The sequence below is a fragment of the Odontomachus brunneus genome, unplaced genomic scaffold (assembly GCF_010583005.1).
Source record: "Odontomachus brunneus isolate Ranch 3 - 2012 unplaced genomic scaffold, Obru_v1 Obru_scaffold_083, whole genome shotgun sequence".
NCBI lineage: Eukaryota > Metazoa > Arthropoda > Insecta > Hymenoptera > Formicidae > Odontomachus > Odontomachus brunneus.
Genome location: NW_022639533.1, coordinates 805,572 through 832,577, shown reverse-complemented (window position 1 = coordinate 832,577; position 27,006 = coordinate 805,572). Strand labels below are relative to the sequence as shown.

Genomic DNA, 27,006 nt, shown 5'->3' with positions numbered 1-27,006 from the left:
TTCGTTATTTTCTCTATTTTCTTATCTTCTTTTTCGGAGCCGTTTCAAAGCAGCGCGCGCGCGCGGTTGCGGTACCGTCAGTCAACCGCGGGACTCATAATTAGTCCAGCAAGCTGGGCCGAGCGGTAACTTCGTAACACGTGCGCTGCCACGTACACTGGACGTGTAACAACACGAGGATTCGCAATTACAGCGTAACGGAACAATCCAAGTACAGCAGACGTCATAGGTACTTTAACATTATAATTAGAGTTACTATAGTATGATTTCCAACGTTACACACATACAATGTGTCGGGAGTTGAAAACCGTAGGGAATTCTGGTCACTTGTACTTACAACAATTTGCTCTCGAGGAAATCGAAACCTAGAGAACATTGAATGCAAATCATATTTTAATAACAATAGTAATTAATCGTTAAAGCATATATGACACCTGGAGTACGATCGTAAAATAAACTTTTTGCTTCTTCTCACGACAGTCAAAAATATTCAATACTTGCTACATGACAATTGCACTTATATTGCACAGCCAGAAAAATGTAATCTCGTCCTTAGCGGAGTCTTCTTGTATATGGCGTCAAGAGGATTCTTCTAAAACCAAAAGGAAAATATTCTAACGCTAAAAAAAACTCTAGTTGCAAAATGTTATTTTCTGCATGAAAAAAAAGATTTGGTTAGATTAACCAAATTTCTGACAAACGAACCAGAAATTCCGATTGAAATTATCAGTATTCTGTTAAGTTAACAAGATTTCTGGATTCAGAAATTTCAACCGGAATTTTGCGGTTTGTTCATATCTTACCACAGAAATTTGATTGATTCAACCAAATTAAGAAAAGTTTATTCATAGAAATAAGTGTTATATATCCCGTAAATATAAGTTTTCAAGCATTTTTTCTCAGTATAGAGTTCTTCTTTAGGTGTTAAAATATTTTCCTTCTGATTTTAGAAAAACCAGAAATTTGGTTATACGTTTCTTCGGTAATCTATCTATCAATCTTCGGTATTCTAAGGGAAAACTTTCATCGAGACAGATTCCTCTTTTAATGAAGAGAGAAATAATATCGTGCTTAAAATATTCTTCTTTTGGTTTTAGAAGAATCCTCTTGGAGGTATATATATAACAGGATCCAGCTAAAGATGAAATTATATATTTTTGAATGCAGGAGCAACGTGCTTGTCACCAAAATGTCACGGCTCCTGCTTGACTTCGACCTGAGATCACTCCTCTGCGTTTCTAATACGATTGCATTAATTACCAACTGTTGACTTCGATATCGTCGCCGTCTCGCAATGATCTCGCACAATTGAACGATTAAAAACTATTGAGACGCTGAGAAGAAAATTCTACGACAACATTACCCCTACGGAACTCTCTGTTATTTCCTATCGATTACTTCTTTCCTCTATTTGGAACGGACTACCGAGTAAAAAGTGGCACGATAAGTAAATTACATGACGATAAAATGAGGAAAGACGAAGAAGACTTGGAGGGGAGCGAGCTACTCACGTATCTCGACGAGGTCCTGGCTCGGCGTGCTGGGAGTAGCCGGCACACTGCTGGCCTTCCTTCTCAAACACGTCGTCTGGCAGCGTTGTATCAGCGGCTCTTCCTTCCGGAGCGGTCCAGACTCCTCCAGGACCTCCCTCTCCGTCCTTCCGGTATACTTAAACTTCGTGCCCCATGAGAAGATAGAGCCGCCGCTCACTACCGGCGCGTCCGACGCTCTCGGCAAACTGCGCACATATCATGCATACACGCGTTTAATTGAGCTATTAAACTACTCCGAGCTGTTTAATCAGTAACCAGCAATAATTGAGAAACCCATCTTCATTGTTCTCCTTCAGGCCTTTCGAAAATTCTCTCAAGTGAAAATTTTCGGCAATTCGAGCACGCGCAAACGTGCACAAAAATAAGTGAAAATCCGTTTAACTGTTGTGCGCGGCGTTTGAAGAAGATGCAGATGCGCGCTTAGCTTAAATTATCGAACGTAATAACGTTTTTAGCCGTATAAACAATAGTGGGTTGTAAAAAAAAGAACGCGAACTCAGGCTCCGCCCGCACCGGGATCCAATAAACGTGAGAATTTATGCTCGCATAAATTTCCCGAGCGGGACCGGCCCGGGGAGTCCCCGATCTCGTGCTCAACTCGAAAGCGATGTCATTCGCGTAGCGAGCCGCGGAGGCTACGATATTAACTCGTCGAATTGGATCCGCCGATAACGCCGATACGCTGATCGGATCGTAAAGTACCTCCGAATGCTTTCAGTAAGATGTTTTCGCGACATTGGGAACTTGGGAGACGCGAATTTTAATCCCTAAACGACAAGGTGAAATTGTGGAACATAGATAATAAGGTAAGATCACGCATAACTCCAATATTTTCCGAGTTTATGTGTTCTCTTCTGCATTTTAAAATTCGTATTAAGATAAATAAATGGTAATTTAGCAAGAATATATTCTTTTTATTGCATACAAAATATCTTTCTAACATACAACATCTTTGTATATGGCACAAACATATCACAAAGTTTTAATGGATTGTGTTGAAAAATATATACCGAATAGAGTTATTTTGTCGTTGAAGGATTAAGATTAAGATTACTCCTTGTATCTCGCCGCGGCCATGTTGAATTTGTGACGTCAGAAGTGAGGAATAACACGAAAGTTGCGTACCATTTCTAAATAAAGATAAATACGAAAGAAAGAGCGCTTGAGATCACTTAAAATTAAAATTAGTACACTTAAAACATAAAATTTTCCGAAAACTATCCTTTTGCCTTGACGATTAGTAAATAGTCGTATAATAAATGATGAAATGAAGCGCGCAGACAAAACAGACTCATTTCATTATTTCACGTATCTCATTTTATCATTTCTTATACTATTTATTGATCACAAGAGTAAAGAATACCTTTCGAACAATTTTATAAGTGCACTCAAGCAATCTCAAATGCTCTTTCGTTCATATTTATCTTTGTTCAGAAATGACATGCAACTTTCGTTAGCATATCATTCCTCGCTTCTGACGTCACAAATCCGACATCGCTGGCGAGACACAAGAAGCCTTAAGTATCGACGAGAACGTTTCCCTACATTAAACCGGAATCGCTCGAGTAACAAGATGCGAGTCGCACATTTTTCATACACCCGACTATAAATTTATCCCATAGTCCTGATCAAGTTGATCAGATTGAATCAATTATTCGGTTTGTACGAGATGATGTTATCGGATTTTGATAAGTCATGTCACGATACGTGGCAATCAAGACGTTAATAATAATAAGCATTATTAACTATAATCTGGCACAATGGAGACATTTTTGACCCCAATCGATTTTTAATTGAATGTTGCAAACTAGCGTAATGAGGACTTTCAGTTCTCGTGCCCAAAGAAAGTTATAATTAATTGGAATGTGAGGTTTAAACACTGTTGAGCTGTTTCAATTGCCTGTCATATGAAAAAGGACAAAACTGCTTTGAAATCGCTCTGACTCAGTTGCAAAGTATAAAATGAAAATGCAAAGGTACAATAAACGTTTTTTCTATATATATTTCGATTCTTTTTACATTAAGTTAATATATAAAAGAAGTTTCTCGTATAATTAGCTTGTTTATTTCTAACTCTATTATACGCGATCAAGCGTTTCACCACGACACGCAAATCTAAAATGTCAAAGCAAATAACTGATTGGGATCAAGCTGATCAGCAGCGTGGGGTAAATTTCTGGTCGGACGGGCGAAAACTTTTACGTGGACAACGCAACGGTACCTCCGCCGCGAGAACTAAGAAACGTCAATTTGAGCACGTACCAAACGAATTCGCGAGAGATTGCAGGATCCGGGACACTCAGCCCCGCGTACTCGTACCAAGTTTCGACTTCGACGAGTGGCACATTGCTAACGAGCTGCGACGCGGACGCGCATACGCGCCGCCGACTCGCGCTCGATATTTAACGAGTGAAGGATCCGACGGTGAGGGAAACGTATCTAAGTAACTTTTGCCGTCGCGTTCCATCAACAATAGAGCAAATATTCATTTCTGTCGAATTGTCAACTCCCGTGACAAAAAATACCCGAGAATCTATTTCGTATAAAGTTTATTCACAGAAATAAAACTTTGCACCTCACAAGTAAATTTTCAAATATTTTCTCCCTGCTGGTATCAATCGATCAAAATTTTCTTTGACTAAAGTAATCGGCTCATTAATAGACAAAATTGATCAATAAAATTAAAATCGAATAAAATTATTAACACGACTTTGATGCGGTTGATTATGCACTAATTAATAATTGATTTCATTAGTCAATTAAATTATTCGTGATTAAATATATGGCTATCTATTAATTTGGATTATTTATTTGCTGATTGTTTTAATTAGAGAAAATTTTCATCGATTGGTATTCAACATTGTGTATATCCAAAAGTGGAAAATGACGCGTTACTTGTGATTTGTGTTAGCGTTGCAAGTTACTTTTCCCTTTTAACAACTTAGTAACAGCGTTATTCACTCTTCTCGTTAGTAATAATCATGGCGACACATGTTTATTTTTTAAGTAACGATGACGAATATGATCGTTACTTTCATCGTTATTTTGTATATACATGTAATTTGGCGGCAGCGAATCGCTAAAGTGATGCTCTTCAAAACTTGATAAAAAAAAGAACGGAAAGAGTAACAACGTTACTTCTCGGGAAACGATAACGATGACATGTTATTTTTCAAAACGATTACGGTAACGACTTCCTTTTTCCAGTCTTTTCAATATAACGAACAAAGGTAACAAGATACCGTTAGAAAGCAACTTTTCCGACTATGTGTGGTTCACATTTCGCACAGAAGCACACTAAAAGACTGCGCGTGTAATTCAAGGACACCCGGGTACAATTCACGAGGATATCCGAGAGATAATCGGGTCAGGATAGTCCGATGTTCCGGTAAAAAAGAAAAAGAGAGAAAAAGGTCGTGGCTATCGATCCGAAATTTTCACCGGCGTCCCTAAAACGCGCCGTGTATATATACAGAGTGTCCGATAACTCACAGAGGAATCGCGACAGATTAGGTCAAACTGAACAAAAAATTTCTTTGCCATTTTGCGAACATCGGTGTACAGTTGTGCGCGATAACGCACCAATTTTCTTTAATTAATAACCAAACATTTACGTGATCATTTGGAAAATGGTAGAGAACTTTTTTATTTACAGTTTAATCTAATATACAAGCATATACAGCAGCAAACGTCGCCATCGCAGCTCATCGGTGGCGCGTGATCATTCACGAATCTTCTTTGATTAGTGACTCAAAATTTTGCGTGATTGTTCGCAAAATAGTAGAGAAACTTTTTATTCAGTCTGACCTAATTCACTTGTATACCGCAGCTTTTTCGTGAGTTGCCGGACGTCCTATATATTTGTAAACGGTTGCAGCATTTCGGCGATCGCGTTCGAGTGACCCCACTTTTGACCACCAACGGCCGCTCTCACTCGAAAAGTCCATGAAAGCTCGCGAGGGAAACGTTAAATTTGACCGCGGGATGGACGGCGCAGCGATAAACCTGGCGTGTAAGAATGAGCGATGTATCCAGCGCGCGCGGCGGAGATGCATCTTTTACGGCAACGCTGGAACCACCTTTACGGCTCTCGTCCAATTACTTACCACGGAAATTTCGGAAAAGCCGCACGTACCATCGCACGGACGCGAATCGAGACGCGAATAACACCTTGAGTAACGTTATTCCGGCGAGTAACATCCCGGTCGAGGCGCGAGTCGCGAATAATACTAATAATAGGAAATAGAAAATATATCTCTTCTTTTGTTATTCAAAATATACCAGAGCCTGTATTAATAATCGTTACTTGCAGTTTGTCTCACATGAGATACTGAGATTTTTACTCAGAATTTAATCCAAGTTTTTCAGTTAAATTATATGATATATGTGATGGTCTGCAATCGTGATTCAACTGAAAAACTCTTATTTAACTCTGAACTCAGTTTGTGTGAATATCTCACTTGGAAGAAGTTTCAAGTAACGACTATTAATACGGCTATTAATACGACTATTAATATGACTATTAATACGGACTTAAGAATATTTCTCGATTAATTTAAAATGTATTTAAAGGTGCATTTCTCCTCGCAGGGAGGCTACTATTATCAAATTAATTTTACATTTGTACTTATTCCCTTTCTCTCTTCATTCTTTATTTTTCTTTTGCTTTGTATAAATTTCTTCCGCTTTTCTTCGTTCACGGTAACGTAACTGCGCTTGAGGGGAATATTTCCGGAGCGCATAATAAACCTATATATCCATCTATCTATCTACCTATGTACCAATTATTCACCTCGGGAATTTCGGAAAAGGCGCACGTACGTCGCGCAGGGTGAGTCGAAACGCGAATAACATCTCAAGTAACACTGGCGCAACATCTCGGTTCGTCGCGATCAGTTGAGGTGCGAGTCGGGGGTAATATTAATACGAAAATAGGGAAGTAAATCACTCTTTCTATTCAAAATAAACGTCAAGTGTACTCACGTAAAAAACAGCATCTGCTCAATGGCGCATCTCCACACGTGACGGCAATTCGACCCCGTGGGACACTTGAAGCCGACAGTGTGCTTTTTCTGAAAATGCCAAATTCCAATACGATCAAGAAATATTCTATCATCTTGACATTGTCGTCTGGACATTATCCGAATCGTACGTCCACGTTTTGACAAACCGAATATGTGCACGACAATGATCTCCGCTCTGCGAGCAGATTACGTAACATGCGGTAGAGTGAGACGAGTATGACAAAGTGGAGAAAATTTGTCGCTGCGAGCTGTTGTAGCAACGATAAAGTTGGCAGGAGATCAATCTCGGTGACTTCGCGATGAGAATTTGTCTAATCGCTGAAAAACGATGCAGTGTCACGTCGCACCTATTATGCGCTCGTAAAACTGGATGAAACGCGCACAGGCCGACATTGCCCTGCTAATGCTTGGGAAACTCAACATGTCACGTTTATATGGTGGCCGGAAATCGCAGTTGAAAACGAGCCGGACATCTTGTAAGAGAATCATACAATTCCGGGGTGGTAAAGAGTGCCGCTTTATCTGTGCCTTTACGAGCAACGATTTCCGGTGCATGAACATATGAATACATACAGGATTATGCGCCGTGACTGCCGGTACTACAGCCGGGAAAATAACGACTTTACATGCAAAAACAACTCGAAAATAAATAAAACAATAATTTTTCTCATTTTCTCTTGGACCTGGTTTCTGAGAAAAACGAATATTCCAAGATTTTAATAATAAGATAAAATTCTAATAAGGTTTTTCTCGCAAAAGGGAGCCTCCTAGGAAAAATACCTTATCTTCATTTCGACAAAACAAGATCCTCGGGATCGTTTGAGATTTATATTTCATTCCAAGACGATTCCAACGCAATTCTCTCAATATAAATTTACATGTTCGTATCAACAATCGCATTTGGCTCTTATTTGTACGTGTCTCTCATAAACACAATTTTCTCTAATTACAAATTTTACGATAATTAAATATTTCAAATTAAAATTCTATCCGAAACTCACCTTCGTCCTTACATCCTACACAGGTCGGGTGTGCGCACAGGAAAAAAACAACAGGATTACTTAACTTGTAATCAGCGTCTGATGTCACGCGCACGCATACACAGTGCACGCGAACACGCGACGTGCACGGACGAGAAAGCGCGTTTTCACACGACAGCTGGCGCAATCGCGTAATACTGTGTAATGTTAGCGTCGTATAATCAAGGAGAGAAACTAGAGAGATATAATTAGACCCTCGTGATTTCCTCGAGTTAGGAAAAAAAAAATATGGCGTCCTATTGAAAAAGAGAATAATAATCGGAGGTGGCTGGAAATTGTCGAGGGAAGTTGCGAATTAACCCCAAAGGATAAGTTTTGATTAGATACGGACGTATTGCGTCGCGTGCATCGTGTCGCGACACCAGACAAATCATGGCGTGTGTAACCGACGATATATGCGAGATATGTGTACCGCTCTCTCACCTCGTTTATCGTCAAATGCACGATAAACATCTTTCCTTCGTAGTTGATCTTCTGAACTTCCGACCAGCGGAAATGGTGCGTCTTCCGTGAGCCTTGGAACGTCAGAATCCCGCAGTGGTTAATGCCCAGATAGAGCTGTGTACCCTTGTGATCCTGCGGGTACAGCGTGAACACAGACTTATCAGAAAATAGAATCGCGGTGTGACCGGAGGTGGGACGCGACGTCCCGTTCGCGTAGATAATTGGAGAGAGTATCTAGGAAATTTCCGTTCTCTGACGTAGTCATTCGCCACTTCGGCGCCTTGTGTATACATGTACACTGAGAGAAAGAAATGGCTGATCTAACTAAAATTACAACCATTTTATACCAATCATTTTTTGTAGCAAAGTCGCAGCAGTAACATGCATATAAGGTGATTGTCGCTAACACCAGAATAGAATTTAATTTAAAAAAATGATTTTCTTGACCATATAACTTATAGTGATTATTTCTCTGTGCGATTATACTACAAGTATCAAACATCTTTTTCTCGGTATAGGCTGTTGTAAAATATATCGATATATATACAGGGTGTTTTTTTTAACTTGAGACTGCTAAATATCTCGAAAAATAAGCATTGTACGACAAAAATGTCCCAAATAAACCCTCAATAGTTTCGAGGGCGCAATTCAATCCCACAAAAATTATCCACCTCCCGCCCCCCTGGGGATGGGGCCGGGGGTAACTTTGAAATCTTAAATGGGAACCCCTACTTTTTATTACAGATTCGGATTCTACATCCAAAAACACGTAACTTTTGTCTGAACTTTTTTTTTCTATTTCTGATAGATGGCGCTGCATTCGGCGAAAATTGGGTAACCTTCGTTTTCTTCAAAGGGAATACCCTATAATGACGCTACGTCGAAGAAAAGTAACTCTTGTCGGAAACATGTTTTTTCGAATTATCGTAAATCTCTACGATAATTTTTTATCCGTTTTAACTAAAAAATGAAAATAAAAGTTACAATCTCCAATGGCCTTGACCTTTACAAATGTTATACAAATGATGATGTTAAAAATTCAAGAGGTTTTAGTCGTCATTTCGACGTGGTCATTTCCAAATGGGTCCACTCACGATCTTTCAAAATTTAGTGTTAAATTCTTAACATATCCAAGTAATATTTACGATAATTCGTAAAAACATGTTTCCGACAAAAGTTACTTTTCTTCGAGCGTCATTATAGGGAATTCCCTTTGAAGAAAACGAAGGTTACCAAATTTTCGCCGAATGCAGCGCCATCTATCAGAAATAGAAAAAAAAAGTTCAGACAAAAGTTATGTGTTTTTGGATGTAGAATCCGAATCTGTAATAAAAAGTAGGAGTTCCCATTTAAGATTTCAAAGTTACCCCCCGCCCCATCCCCAGGGGGGCGGGAGATGGATAATTTTTGTGGGATTGAATTGCGCCTTCGAAACTATTGAGGGTTTATTTGGGACATTTTTGTCGTACAATGCTTATTTTTCGAGATATTTAGCAGTCTCAAGTTAAAAAAAACACCATGTATATATCAACTTCGTTGTCTATAATGTTATGTAACATTATGTTACATAACATACACTTATACACTTTAAGATGAAAAGAGAACCAATCGAAGCGATTCGAGTCAAGAACTCAATATCAGGGTTTGTATATGACAGATTAACTGCCCTAATACTTTTAGCAAAATTGTCGTGTTCTAGTGATCTCTTGTTTGTGTAATACGAGCTCGAAAATTTAGTTCATCGATGCAATCATAAAGTTGACCCAACACATTATTGGCCGTGTTTAACGTCTGGTCAACCTTTGCTCAACCTTCCAACCGAGAGTACACGGAGAAAACGTTATAGTAAAAGTTGCAAAACAATTTTGATAATCTTACACCATGCAGAATGATGACTGACATTATATTCTATATTTGTTCTAACATTATATTCTATATTTGTTCTAATATTAATTCTATATTTGTTCAAAAATGTTATGCACGTTTGGTTCTTTACTGCAAGATTATTGTAATTACTCGAATGTTTTTTTTTTTTATATCGTATATCAGATAAATCGTCAAATTTACTATGTCTATTTTTGCTGCAATATTGTCGCCACAACAATATTTATATCACACATGCAACTACCTTTCAATTTGGTTTACTTTCTGTCTTTGATTAAATTATTGGTCCAAATTCCTATATCGGATTGTCTATCTGACTCGACTTTTATTCAATTTGACTGATCACAGTTGCGAAACAAAAGTCGTATAGCTCCGAGACATGGTTTTTTGTAACTTTTTTTCAATGTTATGTTATTCTCTTTATACGCAATTCTCTGGCACTTTCACATCCCGGATCTCCCGACAGATTTTTTTCTCTACGCGTTTCGCATGAAATTTATTTGACGCATCGTCACCGTGCTGTTTACGACAAGTGTACGTCGCAACAGCCGACTACGAGTATTCGGCGCATAAAGCAGACACTTCGCGGACAAGTCGCATTCTCCTGCCCGGGTTAGAGTAGACGAAAACACTCCCGTGGTCGCGGCGGTGACGCGCCATAAAAACGACATTTTCCCTTAAATGGAAGGCGGCCGCGACAATGGGCCGCGATTATTTCTCGGCGACAATGACACTGTCCAGCCAGGAAGTGAAAAACCAATAAACGACAGGTGCCGCGTCCTTGATACCTCACGACGAAAGTGCAACGAATGAATGCATCGTGACGAATAATAGCGGAATGCTCTTTTTCACGGAGCGCTATGTGAAACGCGAGATTATTAGTTGGCCGAGCCGCGAGTTATATGTCGCGGTTTATTTATCAGGAAAGGTGTCTCCACGGAGATATAAAAAAACGAGAAATATAAACAAAAGATTTTCAGAGTGTACTTTATTTTGTGTATATGTTACAGACATTTAAAGAAATCAGATATGATCGATGATAAGTATCAAATCTTTATTACTATATTTCAGAGCAATTCTTTATTAGATTAAGTATCACAATATATAGAGTGATCTGTCGATTAGTCTTTGCTTGTGACAATAAGCTAAAGTGAACGTCTCGAGTGCTTCCGTGCGCTAATTGTTTTGAATGAATTGTTTTGAATTTCCCTTGTTTTTGAAATGTAGTGATGAATCCAGATTTTATCGACTATTATGAATCGTTAACTTGATTATGAACGTCCTTTAGATAGGTGCGATTCAGGAGATCGCTATACGATTTCGACAAGTCTTCCCTACACGTACAATTGAGCTGCATGTTCAACTGAGCTTATCCTCCGAAACGTTTCAAGATGTCGTAGATGTCGTAGCGTCCCAAACTGAGTCCTCGCGTTCTCGACGAGCTGTCGATTGAGCACATCCAATATGTTCATGGAGCAAGTGCCACGTAAGGATTTCGCTTCATTTAAATATCAATGAATTCTGCTCCTATCCTCCACGATATTGGAGGATGTCAATGACAGGCAGAATCAAAACTTATCTCCGAAAACGCTTTCTGTCTTATCGATCCGCTCGAGAATGAGAGATGCAGTGCGCGCGAATTGAAACTTCAAATTAAATGCGAGTTCACACAAAGGTGCATGCGGGTATATTGGAATCGATAGCGGCTGCTGACTCGCAGTTAATACATGCGCGCGCGTATGGGCTTGTATCGATAATATAAGTGTTGACAATGAAAATAATGTAAAATCTCTGCTCTCTCCATCGTCTCGTTCTCTCACTATTTCCAGAAATATTGGACATTCTGATATTTCAATACTTCAATACTTCAGTTTTGTTCGTTGTATTTTATACCGATCAGGCAGCAATTAACTCGGGTATATTGTTTTTTAGATTAGAGTGTTCTACATATTTTTTAGTAACGAGAAGGAGGGGGAAGAGGGAATTGTTAGCAGTAACAACAAATTGGCATTCCAGTTTGTTTCCAGCGAGTGGGAGCGCAATAAATTCGAGAATACGTGAGTAGTTTAAAAAATACGTAGACTGATATAGAGATGGCGCGAATATTTGACCAAATCTTTATTACCATATTTCTGAGCCATCTTTTTTAGATTATGTGTAGCAATATATAGAGTGATCTGTCGATTAGTTTTTGCTTGATAGTGAGCCAAAGCGAACGCCTCGAGTGCGTCCATTGTTTTTATTATTCCTTTGTTTCTGGAATGTAAGATGAATCCAAATTTTATCGACAATTATGATTCGTTGATTTGATTATGAAGACCTTTCATATTACGGCGAAATCATGCCAAAAAGTGTAATAAACAATGAAACTGTTCAGTTTAGTCTTTGCTGATGTGAGCAAACACAGGATCCATCATTCGCAAAGTTCACTTTGGCGCACTTTCAAACAAAAATTAATCGACAGATCATTCTATACTGTCATACTTAACTTAATAAGGGATGATACTGAAATGCGGTAATAAAAATTTGGCAAAATTCGCGTTATCTCAGTACTGAGCGACGTATTTTTTTCACGTATAGCAGCTAATTGACAACTAATTAACATTAATTATGCGACAAATACGAGATTTTTAGTGATGGGTCCTAAGATTAATAAGGATGAAAGAGAGAGAAAGAGAGAGAAAGGAAGATGGAGAAAAACTTCGATTTATGGAACTAACGCGCGGCGCGTTCGCTCTTTCTCTCTCGCGAGAAAGATAAACCGGTTATAGAGTCTTATCGACGTAGACGAGATATACGACTTCTGTTCACGATATATCGCGATATATCTGTCGTGCTATGATTCATCGGCAAGTTCAACCATCGATCTCGAAACTTGCAATCCGCGACGACGACGACGACGAGGACGACGCGCCGTTATTTGTGCGCCCGAATTGCGATCTCCGATAACGACTTTGCCGAGCAAGTCGGAAGTTCGAGCCTAAATAGGTTGCGTCACATTTATGTAGGTTGCGCCAGAATTTCTGAATTGACAGAAAACTCTTCGTTCTCTATTCGTTCCGACGAAAGAGATAGAGAGGGAGCTCTAGCCGCCCACAGCCGCACAGCGCAAAGATAAAATATAAAACTCACCTTGACCGGATGTGGATCGACCGCGTACGTGTCCAATTGCGAGGCTAACCTAAGGAAGTGGGTTTCCGCCTGTTCCGGCGTGAACCCTTTCAACTGAGTCTGATGTAGCTCCATCGCCTTCTCTTCGATCGATTCAGTTTGCTTCAGCAACAACTTGTGTTCGGAGATATAATTCCCCTCGTGAACCTCGATATCGTAATCTCCGAGTTCGCCTGAAAATTTCGAGGTGGGAAGACCGTTTCGTGTTACTTCGAGTCGCGATAGGTTCTTATACTAATTCCTACAGGAGTATAGATCAAAATCAACAAACATAAATTGAATGCCTCGTAGGAGGCTGGATGGTAGACAGAAAAAATGGGTAGCCGTTACTCAATCACTACGGGGCGCGAATGACTGGACATAAATCTGAGAAACGAGCGTTGCATCAGCTGGATGTCGCAGACAAATGGCGAAGATGGCAAAGAAATTAGCGATGTCAGTAGAGATGGGAGGATGGGAGGAGGCGTATACACGGATATCTCGCGAATACACTGAGAGGAAAAATATCTATTTACATACGGTAGGTACTGATAAAAAAGAAATATGCCTGCACCAGTAAAAAATATTTTTCAAATAAAAAAATATATATTTTCTTCCTTCAACCTTGACTATTCACGAGAGCAATTGTTTAAATTATTTGAACAAAAGAATCTCGATAAATATGTTAATAGCACACACGAATGTATGTAATTGTAAAGTGAATATACAATCTGTGGCATAAGAGCGTGTTTGCAATAATTCAAACAGTAGGTACTTAGCATATAATATTTTTGTGTTTCAAGGTTCGTAATATATGAAGTTAAAATGCATTGAAAGCTAAATTTCAGACTCGTTCATGTCTGCACGATAATCGTACGTAAACATCTCGAAATACAGAAGCTAAAAATGCACAAAATGAAAATGTGAGAAATACGTCGTTACAATAAATTTGTCCTCACAACTCCCGACGCCAAACTCATTGAAAAAATAGACAACCGTATTGATCTAAGTTTCGGGAAAACAGATTTTTACTTTGAAACAGTTATAGTCGTATCAGCTTCGCAGTCGTTAACAGAGACATTAGAGGGAATTCTTGTTCAGAATATGCCACCTCGCCGTCGAGGCTTACTCGATAGTAAAGAGGACTGAACACTGTACTAGGTAAACGCATTTTAATGCATATACGTTAACATTGTATTCATTATTTTGAAAAAGACTGTGTGTTCTAGGAAAAACAGCTTACATACTCTTGTACTACTGATTGTACCATCAGTATCCACCATAATAAATATTTCCTATTTCTTAGATATCGCGAGTTTCTCTCTCGCGAGTTATACTGTAACAACACTAGAAGATACCGCTCAAAATACCGAATATTAGCTCGCGACACATTCTCTTCATTTTCACCAGACGATGAGAATCCATGTAAAAACGGAAACTATTGCACGAAGCGCACAAGCGAGAAATCTTTGCACAAAAACGACTCTTATGACTAAATGTAGGGAAAGCACCGATGCCGACACTCCGCAGAATGTCTCGCTAAACTTCGCGCGTCAAGCTCGACACAAAAAGATCCAGCACAGGATTTGCGAGGAGAAACGGTTTCTGTCGCCACAGTCACGATACGGTTCGCTGAAAGGTGAACGGTCCGAGAATTGATGGTCGACGACCGAAGTTTTTAATATGACGAGTCACGATCGGTTAACGGAAAGTGGCGGGTCGCGTTGCTTCGTTTGGCACAGGGTTACGTTAAAAATTCCCAATAACGAAATTGCGACAGAGACCAAAGGTCAAGCCGAAGAGTTGTATTTACGTAAGATAGGGTGCCTGCCATTTATATGACTTATGTTGACGCTTGTGCCAAGTCGAGTTAGCTCAAGTCAATAATGTCAATATGATAAATGGCAAGCATTCATGATGTGTAAAAGTCGGTGCCCAAAATATATATCCAGATTTTTTATCCATATTCTTTCTAATAAAATTCAGGATCGAATGTTTAAGTAACTAAATACAATTGTTATTTTTCTAAGTGAATATCTTTTACGTAGACTAGTGGTTAATATATGATGCGTGTGAGTGTTTGTAATAATTTATTGTAATTTATTATCATATTGTTTATAATTTATTGCAGATTTTTTATTATATATCACGAGAAATTTAAGTGCTAGTATACACAATTATGTTTCATCAATAAAAAATGTTTCTATTAATGTTAAATGTTTCTATTAAATGTTCCTATTGATTTCTTTCAATTTCTTATCAATTTATCATATCATCGTTTCTTATCAATTTATCATATCACACAAATTGCCGAAATAAAGATTATTTAGTATAGCATTTTTAGCTATTACGCGATTGAACAATCGGTGTAAATAAGGCGACGATAATGTTTCGTACTTATTATTTTTCCTTTACCTCTATCAAAAACTCAAAAACTCAGTTCAACTCTCAGTAAAAATAGAGTCACACAAAATCGATTTGAGTTACCGATACATTGCGACACAAATTAAATGGAAAGCAGACAGCACTAGAAGTCGACTTGTGTTATTAAATAGAAAGCACCTATAAAGTACATAGAATACATTGACTTCCGAAAAGGGAGTCGCTTTCCAAACCATCTCGATCGCAATCCGCGGTAAGCAGGATAGTGGTGGTGGTGCTGGTGATGGTTACATTTGCTTCCGAATATGCATAAAGGTCGCCAGATGAGAAAATTGGCGATGGATAACAAATGAATAAGCAATCGCGGGCTTACTCTGCACGATGCACGCCGCCAGCAGCGCTGCCTCGCTGATACTGCAGGACAAACGTCCGTGAAGAAGGTCCCTCTTAAGCTGCTGATAAACCTGATACCTGGTGATCTCCTCCTTCAGCCGCAGAGGATCGGGCGGGTAGAATTTCACGCGGAAACTAAACAAAATCGGGTCCATGTCTGGAACACAGTCGCGGTGAGTGGTGGCTGGATTTTTTGGCGGTTTTGCGCAGATCAGTGCCTTCGCCTACGTGCACGAGGAGTACTTCTACGTATCATATGCATCCGCCGCGGAAGCTCGGCGGTTCGAGCTTCACGGCAACAAGTTCGAGCTAAGTTTTGTTTTTCTTTTTTTTATGTAGAGACTTCTAGTCACATCTAACAATTGTTGTTAGATCGCGTGTAAAGAACATTGCTGAATATTTACCTATCACAACCATTAAAAAGAATTCGAATTAGGATCGAAACATATAGACAGAATATAAATTTAACTTTATAATATTCAACTTCTAAAATAAAAATTAACTTGTTAATTAATTTACTTAAAATTTAATTGAAATTCATATAAAGTACGAATAAATTAAGTTGAAGTTTAATTAATTTATTTGAAAAAATAAATACACAAAAAAATATTATTCTACTGCTAAAAAGAGCGATTTTTTTCAGTCTATTTTTTTTAGTAACAATTATCTTCAGCAAAGAATATTTTTTTGATAATAGTATTAAAATATATTTAACACAAAATTTTGAAAAACTCAAAACTTTTTATATACTCAAAAGAAGAGTTCACTCTCTTTATAAGAATATCGTAAAATTTTCGAAGGAAAAGTTAGTATAATCATATGTATGAATTTTTGTTCTAATTTCTTTATTTGGTTACGTTTGATTACGGTTTAATTTCTCATGAGTTACATGCAAGAGCGATAGATGCAGAACACATTTATTTAGCACTGTTCTGGAGCAACGTCTCCTGTTATCTATTTTGTTCGTCGGTGTTTAGTAGTTTCGATTTCTGTCACTAGATGACAGATTTACAAATTATATAATTATATTATATATATTTACAAATTATATTACGATATTTACAAATATCTTGAAAACACAACTGCATTTAGGAGATATCATTTAAATACCTTTTACTTCATTTAAATACTCAACAATTTTTTTTCCTTGAATTTTCTTAAGTCTGCCAAATAAAGGATTGATATTCTTGATCATAATGCCACACTCACAAGAATTCGGAATATATGTTGAACTTAATACTTGAGACGAATTTATGATAGACTTGCGAATATATAAACTATGAAATATTCGAAACAAGTAACATTTACTTGAGTGCATTTTTCTGCGTACATTGCACGTCCCTCCCGCGTAATTGATCGAATGCCAATGAACTTTTTTCCGTTCTTTCTCGTTCGAGCTCGTTAGATCCGTATTTTCGTTTCTTCGAACACGACTCATCATCGTATTATGCCGCGGTGGCACATTTTTTGGACGCTTCCTGCCGCTCGCGAAGTGCCAGTCGTCGTTGCGATATAATCGTACGGTATCGAACGCTTTATTATCGTTTATGACGCGGTGGTATCCAACGGCGGTCTTTCTGAAGACAAATAGCAATCAAATATAATTTTATAATTATAATTCAAGCTCGTATCGTGCGCCGGTGGTGGCGGCATGCGCGATAACTGGTTTTACGAGAGACCGATATGTATATCGACCTCCTCTTTCTTTTCGGAACGCCAATCGATACTCACGCGATACCATACGAAATGGACATTCACACGATTACAAGTATCCGCGTGACGAACCATGTCCAAAGGACACTCAGACGATGATGGAAACGACGAAGGGCCAACAACGGTCGGTATCATCGAGCCAACAGCGGCGGCGCCTCGTATAAATGCGGCGAGCTATGACATTTGCGAGTCTTCCTTTCATTTTGTGCGAACGCATGCTTGTCGTTTTATAGTCGAGTTTTGCGAGAAAACGTTTAAACACGCCGCGAGGCGACGCAACGGTACGTAATGCATATACCGCGGGTGGAAAAGTGTTCACAAGTTTCTATATTCAGGTAGTACTCTCTCGTCTCTGCCGGGAGATGTTATTTTCACGCGCGGGTGTATTGAGAGTATGAAGCACTTGGCGAGAAGCATTTTGCGGCTTAGCGTGGAATTGTCTTAAAAACAGCGAAGACTCGGCGTTTTTGTCCGCTGTATGCGCTCAGTGGAGGGAAGTTTTGCAACACCTTTTTCTCAATGAGTTTATCGAAGCATTCGGATCCAATAGGAGAATTGGTTTTTGTAGTTTTAACAGTAAATTCAAATTGTAATAAGATGTTGAAATTAAAATGTAATATAAAACAAATTATCTTTTCAATTTTTTTTAGATACATTAATTAAGATAAATATTTTCTCTTAGATGCACACAGAATACGTTCTGAAATTTGTCGAGATAAAAGTGTTTTAATCTTCCTTCCACTTATTGTATATCAATCGATGGAATAACAATAATATGTAGTGTAATTAGGATATTAGTACTTTTTTACTATCTTTAGACATTAACGTAGAGCTGTCACGATGACAGATTACCGCTTGACATATCGCTCCCGCTCTTGTGAATCAATCAATAAATAATGAGTCGATAATGCGTGCGGGGTCAGAGAATTCCCCTCATAAATAACATTGCGTGTTAAAGCTATTCTGCCGGTTGGTGTATTAAAGAGATGCCAAAATGGGTGACAAACTCCAAGATTGTCGATAACGTAGGGGCGATTGTCAAAACGTCTTGTCAGATAAGCACTGAGACGGTCACGCCCTTTTCGTATTCCTCGTAAAGTGAATTGCGAAACGATTTAGGCACAATGAAGTTACAAACTCACCAAATTGTCGAAATTGGAAGTCTCTATTGAACTTGTCTAGTAATTACAGTATCAATTATTATTATTTGTTATTCTTAATATGATATTAATTATATTATTATTAAGTCCGTCGTTAATGAGTCTCAATTTCAATAATTTGGTAAGCTTTCAACTCCATTGTGCCTAAACCGCGTAACCCACTATATATATAGATCTTATACTATACTATACATATAATATCATATACTAAAAAAACACTAACATAAACTTTATCTTTTCTTGCATTTGTTTGCACAAATCTTGATAAATATCTTTATTACGCAATATTGAGCAATACCCCAATTCATTTGGGCACGCTCTTTTATTGCGTAAAAACATTTGTAATTCTGTGCGACACGATATAAATTTTACAGAAAATAGTAAATACTTTGTAAAATTTTCAAGTATGGCATCCCCTTAATCCTGATATACAAAAATCGTCAATTGTTAATTGACTTGGCACTCGAGAAGAGCAACTTTTAGCAGGGAGGAAACGCGAGCTCGTGCACACGTTATTTTGTGCTATGCAAATGAGGATGTACGACACATGCTCGCGCAAGTGTATCACGATGTAAATCGGTCTTTATACTCGATGAATGTCGCCATCTCCATAATGCAAAGTTGTGATCTTATTCGATACACTATCATTACACCTCATTGCTTTTGCCGATAAGATACTTCTAAGTAGCCGTCTCTAGCGTTGTCCTTCCTCAAAACACACGGAAATCGAGTCGATTAAATCGGATGAAATTTAATCAAGTGTGACCCCGACCGTTGCGCAGTTCATCCGGCTGACTGGCTCTCGTAAAAATGTTAATAAACAACGAATACAGAGATCGATGTCATTCAAAACGATGCTTCCGGCGACGTAAATATCGACGAATGGCGACTCTCGGTTCCGCGAGCGTTAAAATCAACAGGTACGACGACAAAGACATTCATCGAGCACACATTCGCTCATTCCGCGGTACGCGAAAATATTTTTCAGCCCGATTCTCGCGTTCGTTGGGCTCCACACCTCAAGACAAGTCCCTCCGCGAAACTCATCATCTCCCGTCGCGCGAGTGCAAGAATATTCCTTCTCTTCAGAGTGACAAGGAGGGTCGCGATTTCTCAGACGAGCGGACTGACCGTCGATAGAATTTTTCCAGGTCGACGAAAGAATCCAGATGCTTTTCGGATAAGCTCGCTCCGGGTCTGACCAAGTCTGCGAGAATAGGCCAGCGGGTCGCGACTGCTTGAAACTTTCATGTGACATCGACCCGACGTAATTGAGTGTGGGAGGAAAGAGGCACGACGACCGAAGCCTTGGTCACAGCTGTTCGCTACCTGATACCTGTGTTCTGTGCGCGACAACCACTATACATCACCGACTATAGCACAGCGCGGCGCACCGTCTTCGTGAATAGAATTTCCGCGGTGGTCGACCGCCGTCACGCGCCGTAACGCAGGATGGAATCGCTCGCGAATGTAATGAGATATCTGCACGGCGCATGATTTGTGTGTTTCGCCTTACAACTGCATCCGTCGCCGCGTCGTTAATTGCGTGCCGCAGACGAACGGATAGGAGATTGAAATGACTACCGCGATAGAGAGTCAAGTTCTTGGCCGGAGCGCAGTGTTGTTTGCATGCATTCCCGCGTAAATACGAGCAATGAAGAATTCTATCTCGAAGATAGAAAATACGGATAATATCTGTACATTGTGAAAAACAGATCTGTCGAAACAGATCGAACCGAGTAAAATAAATTCAATTATATATATAAAAAAAAAAAAAAAAATATATATATATATATATATAATTAGTGGAAGAAAAATTGCAATATTTTTTTTTGTTTATATATATATATAATTAGTGGTTTAAATGTTGACAAGAAAATTCTAGTGTTAATTTCTTAAATTTATTTTTAGAAAAATAAAAAATTTTTGTGTAAACTCATGTTTTTGCCGCATTTATCTTCATATTTATGATCATTTCTGTACATAATTTTACTCTACAAACTTGAACATATAACTATTATTTCTTATAGATTTCTATTAGCACTTTTACGAAATATAAGTAAAAGAGGATGAAAACAACCTCAGTGTGCCAAAAAAAAGGGAGCTCGAAACATGTATGCCATATGAGGATTAATGTTCCCATTGGATACCGTATGTCCTCTGGAGTAAAAGTGTCACAGCTTCTGACTGTATATGCTGTATATACCGCGAACTACTCCAACTCTGTCAACAACATTTTTATGTTTTTTTAATCTTTTGATTTATATGGGATAGGCTCCAAATTTAGTACTGCACACAAAGCGGCCATAAAGCTGACCCAACACATTATCGGCCGTATTCATTGTCTAACTTATTTAAGCTCCCGCCAGAGGTAGGAATTACCCACACTTGTATTATGTAGTTAGATCAGCACTTTAGTAGTTGAAAGAACATTTACATCGCACATACAACTGCGTTGCCTTAGCCTTTGATTATTTAACAAATTTTCCGAGTGAAACTCCCACGTCAAACTGATTCAATTTTTATCAAATTTCTGGCATCTTTCAACAGATTGTAATTTTTGCAACACGCGCGCACGCGCAAAATTGCCATAATTTTGAGACTTCATTCTTTTCTCGGCTTCTTTTTCCCAGTAGCGTACACGATCCAATACGTTGCCTCGTGCATACTCCGTTTTATCTCTATCAAAGAACAAATCCGCGCTGTATCTCCTCAAACACGAAGGTGCAACTCGTTGAGTTTCGAACACGCAATACTAACCTTTCACTTGCTTTATTGCTGTTTTCGCTAGGTCCAGCCAATGCTGTAAAATAAACAACACTCATGATGTTATTACGACAAACGATTATGACGCGATCGATCGTTTATTCAGAGCTCCATTATTCCTGACGCGTAATGATACACGATGTCATTAACTCGTTATCACTAATTAACAAACGCCACGTTTCCGCCGATAAGTATCAGGGCGAACTTCAAACACGTGGCCAAGACAAATAGAGAATCACGACCTCTGCTTATTATTCCGCAGCTACCGTAGCCACCGTTGAGATAGTGCAAACATGACGCGCTAATCCACGCACCGGTAGTGTTCGTGGGAAAACGAAAGGCGGACATCCAAAACCACGTTTTTAATCAATCAATTTGAAATCAACCGCCGACGATATTATCGTAACGATCCACACACGTTGGCGCATACGAGAACGCACGTTTTACTGTTGGACAATTACGCCAACGAGCTTGCGCATCTGTTCTAACGCTGATTGTACGCCAGCAAGCTCGATGCGGATACACATCGAAATTACCGTACATTTGATCATCGCTAAAGGGTGCTTTCACACGACGCTGCTTTCATTCGCCTCAAGCAAGCTTCTTAATTCGTCGGCGAATTCGCTGATAAAAACTCCTCGCTATGGCAAAGTTGAACATATCCAACTTTAACGCTCTCGTCAAACGGATTGCTGGATGACTTTAGTAGTAGCATACGGAAAAAAAAGGTTTGGTTGAATTAACCAAATATCTGGTCGAATATGAACGACCCAGAAATTCCGATTGAAGTAACCCGAATTCTGTTTAAGTCAACCAAAAATCTTGTTAACTTAAACAGAATTCGGACTTCTTCAATCGGAATTTCTGGATCGTTCATATTCGACCAGATATTTGGTTAATTCAATCAAATCTTTTTTTCCGTGCAGCGTTAAGAAAGGCTGTGCGTCAAGACGGTAGCGAACAAAAAATAGTATCAGGACTGGCGAACAGTTGTCTGAAGAAATAGATGTGCTTTCTTCAAAAGCTCCTCAAATTTCTCGCACGTTAATCACAATACTTTGCAGTACGCGATTGGATCCTCGAATACTAGCTTTTCGAAGAGATATTCCCTGAGCTAGTCTCCTAGGTTATCACGAATTCCAGCTTGAAGAGAATTTCAGCTTTTGCATAGAATACAACAGCGGCTTGAAGTATGTCATACCGTGACGCTTTGGGACTGGTCGTCCCCACTAGATTCTCTTCCAAACGCTACCCACTTCCTGTTTACCAGAAACGTGTAAATAGTTTCACGCTAGTGACTTTATCAGCCAGAAATTCGCTCCGAGAGAAGCTGACGATGAAAGAAACCAGCGACAAGATTAAATCGAAATCAGCTTCACGTAAAGCACCCTTTACATAACACCGCCGAACTGTACATAATATCGTTGACGAATATATCGCGTTCAATGCGAAAGCTAGTTTCAGCCTGGCGCGCTATCGGTTTCGCGTCAATCCAAATTCACGTGATAAATTCCGGACGAAGTATGGGATCATAGATCAAGCACAATGAGCAGCTCCAAGATTGCCCCGATCAGTTCGACAGAATCGGACGAGAAGCGAATAACATTCGCTTTATATATATATATATATATATATATATATATATATATATATATATATATATATATCCCTTTAAACTGTCCCTTACAATGGCTACTTTCAGAAAGTGGATAGAACGGGATCTGGGAGGATGCCCCGCTAAACTCGGATAATAATAGTCGATATGACGCGGAATATAATCTATCACTCTCTCGGGAGATTTGTCGGTTACGTGTTCCGCTCGCCGTGTTCGCGTCCGACGCTTCCGACGAATGCACCGGACCGAAAACAACCACGTGAATATTATCGCAATTTTTAGACCGAACGGCGCATCACGTGCGTTGGTCATCGGTCCTGACGCGGTTTCGATTGTGGGACACGTGCGCCGGTGACGTATGAACAATCGCGTGTCATCACGTGAGCTACGTGTGCCCCATAAATCAGCCGCAAATTAAGAATGGTACTTTGTTCGTTTCGTGTCGCAACGCCATAACGGCCGACTATTAAGGGCATGTCACCCATATTGCCCATATTTAAAAAATAATGAAAGAATCTTAAAAAAAAAAATAAAGATTAATCTATATTGCATCTAAAAGCGATTGCAAACAACCCGAAATCCTAGCCTTGTTTTTGACTTAAACTTTCTAACATCTGTATATTCTGAAGGATCAAGATATGTTGAATACGCATAGAACTGAAGTCCTACTTAGCGTCACAAAATAGCAGAAAACATATAATATACTTTTAAATTCTAAAGAAGGCTTCGCGACAAAGTAGGTTAAGTAGAATCAAAAGAGGCTTTGATGATAGGCTTCGAAGTCAAATAACGTTTTAATGGTACATTAATGACATTTCTACGTCAATAATACGTTATTAATACATCATGACGTATTATACTCTGCTATTTGGGAGTCTTCTAAATCGTACTGTTGTAGAAATATATTATGTTGCAATATTTAATGAGAGAAAAAATAATTAAAACATAATGACACAGATTTCAATATTTGTATACATGTACAAGTGTTCAAAATAATGTATGCAAAGTTTTATTGTGGTCCAAAGATAAAAATTTGAAAGTCAGAAATAATATAAAATAAAATAAACTATAAAAATTCAACGTTATAAAGTGAAAATATGTTGTTATTCAATTGCATTATATGTTGTTATTCGTTTAATTGCATCATATGTATAGGTATTTATACACAAAATGAAAATGTTAGCATATTTCTAATTTTCAGTGACTTTGTAGGAATTTTATACAATATATCTTTAACTCAACAGCGCAAACATCGCCAGCGAACATATGACAAAGAACTTTCACTAACTGTAATTTTCTTATCGAAAAGAATAGGTTACCTCACGTATCATGTGTAGATGTATAATTATAAAAAGAAAGCAAGAGAACACTCGCATAATGAGCTTTTTAGTTTAGTCACAATGATAAGTAATAAAGAATTTCTCTTTTAAGAGAAACGTGTGAGAATTACATGAGGATCTCTCACGATCGTCTCATATAAAATGTCTCGCATTTTTCCTCCTCCGGATTCGACTGCAGGACCAAGAAAAACGACGAGAACTGTGCCTGAAGGTAGGGTGCGGCGTATTAATTTTTGAGCAAGTCGGGGAGAACATCTGCGGATGTCCAGGCGGACAATATCGATTTTGCCAGACCTTAAAAGAAGGACTGGATCTCACGGGATATCGCGCCACGCTGAGGCTACAAAACCGAGTGTATTTTCTTTCTTCTTGATCAAATAAGCCGTAACAATAGTCACGCTAAAACGCGCACCCGGTTTTCCTCGCTCGGGAACAACGATGAAAAAGAAAACAATTTCAATGTTGAGATTAATTTTGTTTCGCGCGCAAATTATGTCTCCCGGGCTTCCAATTCAGATCGACCGCACTGCTTTTCCACACGCACTCGTGCGTCCATTCGAGTCCAAATAGAAGCGCACGTTCTCACCTCAAACAGGTGCGACGCGAAAAACTTCGTGGACGAGCCGACAAAAGAACGAGTGGAACGTGAGAGAATTCTAAGATTTGCTTTTACTAACTAAACTTTTCAATTCTAAACGTTTCCAGCGCGTGCGTAACGTTAATCATATAGAGACTCTCGTACCGCGAAGTACGTTGATGACGTGGAATAATTCTCTAGTTTTAGCCCTATTTTTTAACGTAGCCCTAGTAGAAATTTAGGATCCTAACGGAAAAACGCTCGAAGTTCATTTGGAGTCAGAGATATGTATATCTCTCTATAATCTGAGTACTTCATATTTGGCCGTAGTTATGCAAGAATAATCCAATTCACATGGAATACATTTCGAGAAAAATAAAAATGAAGATTTGATACATAATTCAGAAAATATAAATGATTCAGAAATATAAATATCACTGAGATTCTTCACAATCGTTCAAGAAATCTAGCATGATCAATTTTCTTCTCTTTAACTGTATTCATTGACAAGCTTAAACAAAATAAGAAAAAGACGCAATTAGTAAAAATGACGCAACTAGTAGAAAGTAAAAACTGCTTTTTTACTTAATTATTTTACTTAATTATTTCAGGTGCTTATAAGACTTAGATCTTTCTTGTTTTAAATAGATAGACGTATAGATTCTCCATTGTTAAAAAAAAAATTAAAAATCATAATTTTGTGGGTTGGATCATTTTTGCATAACTCTGACCATTTACTCTATCTTCCTTCATGAAGCAACTGTATTATTTGTTTTCGATCGGATTTTCTAATGAGTTAACGAATATATTGCGTTTTGAAAAGTAAAAATTACATTTATTAAATAATAAAGAGAGATATATATTTATATTAAAGTAGTTTAAACTACTTGGCGTGTTGCTCGAGTTTCTTATATCTAGAATATCTAAACTTAAATTATCATAAAGTGTCAAGAGAATGAAATTAGAGGGAAGTGTCCAGGTTTCATGTAGCCTATATTTTCCGTACAATCCTCGAGAGTAATTATGCAAAATTTGGTCCAGATTGGTCAGAGAATTTAGGAGTTAATAGGAAACATGCAGACAGACATTTATTTTATATATACATATAAATTATAAAGATCTAAAATTAGCATTTATCACGTATTATAATGTATATTTTGTTCCATATATATAAATTTAACAGTTTGTACATAATAATAATTCTAACCTTACTTTATATTATGATAAATATTAACAATTCAAAGTAAAATAGCTAGTAATGCTAATTTTAGAGAGATGTGCATCAATTAATATAAATATATAACTCCTTTTATTATTAAATAAATGTAATATTTACTTTTTAAAACGCAATATGCTCGTTAATTCGTCGAAAATCCGATCGAGATCGAATAATTTGGTCGCAGCTTGAGACAAAACAGGGCAGAATATGAAATATTTGGATCATAAAGAGACATACGTATACTTCTGATTTGAAACTAACCCCGAGCGCTTTTCCGTAAGCATACTTAATGCAGTTTTCGAGCAGTTAATGGACAGTTATGTTAACTTTTGTCTGGTGACTGAAAAATCAAACTGTTTGAAGTCCAAATCAGGATGTAATGCAAAATCTGAAGTCGCTTACTCCATGAAAACAGAGATTCCGTGCAGAAAGTCACATTTCTAATCTTGATTGTCATCATTTGTTTAAATTCATCAAAGTCATCAAAGTTTAAAAACTGTCAAATGTCTCATTTTCTTCAACTTCGTTTTCACTCGTTACTTACACGATTTTAAGATTTTTTTCAACAATATAAATAAATATGTTTTAAATTAATTTACGATAGATATATCGTATATTATAATACGCGTACATTGTAAAACTGAATTAATATTATCGATATTATATCTTGGAGAGAGTTGATCCCGTATATTGTACAGAAAGATTGAACCGTTTTTCAAACGCTGAATAAAATTCCAAGTTTATGT

General features: G+C 38.2%; 1 protein-coding gene across 3 annotated transcripts in view; it reads right to left on the bottom strand.

Annotated features, from left to right (window-relative positions):
• LOC116847777 (FERM domain-containing protein 5) overlaps window positions 1–27,006 on the bottom strand; it is a 51,666-nt gene that overhangs the window by 9,346 nt on the left and 15,314 nt on the right. For 2 of the 3 annotated variants that reach the window (XM_032823128.1, XM_032823130.1), the window contains exons 3-9: window positions 21,504–21,546; window positions 15,851–16,027; window positions 13,078–13,289; window positions 8,041–8,193; window positions 7,579–7,593; window positions 6,537–6,625; window positions 1,512–1,738 (exon numbers count right to left, since the gene is read on the bottom strand). In XM_032823128.1, the coding sequence (XP_032679019.1) occupies window positions 1,512–1,738; window positions 6,537–6,625; window positions 7,579–7,593; window positions 8,041–8,193; window positions 13,078–13,289; window positions 15,851–16,027; window positions 21,504–21,546 (916 nt within the window). The remainder of the gene's footprint in view (window positions 1–1,511; window positions 1,739–6,536; window positions 6,626–7,578; window positions 7,594–8,040; window positions 8,194–13,077; window positions 13,290–15,850; window positions 16,028–21,503; window positions 21,547–27,006) is intronic. The other variant, XM_032823129.1, reaches the window with a different exon arrangement.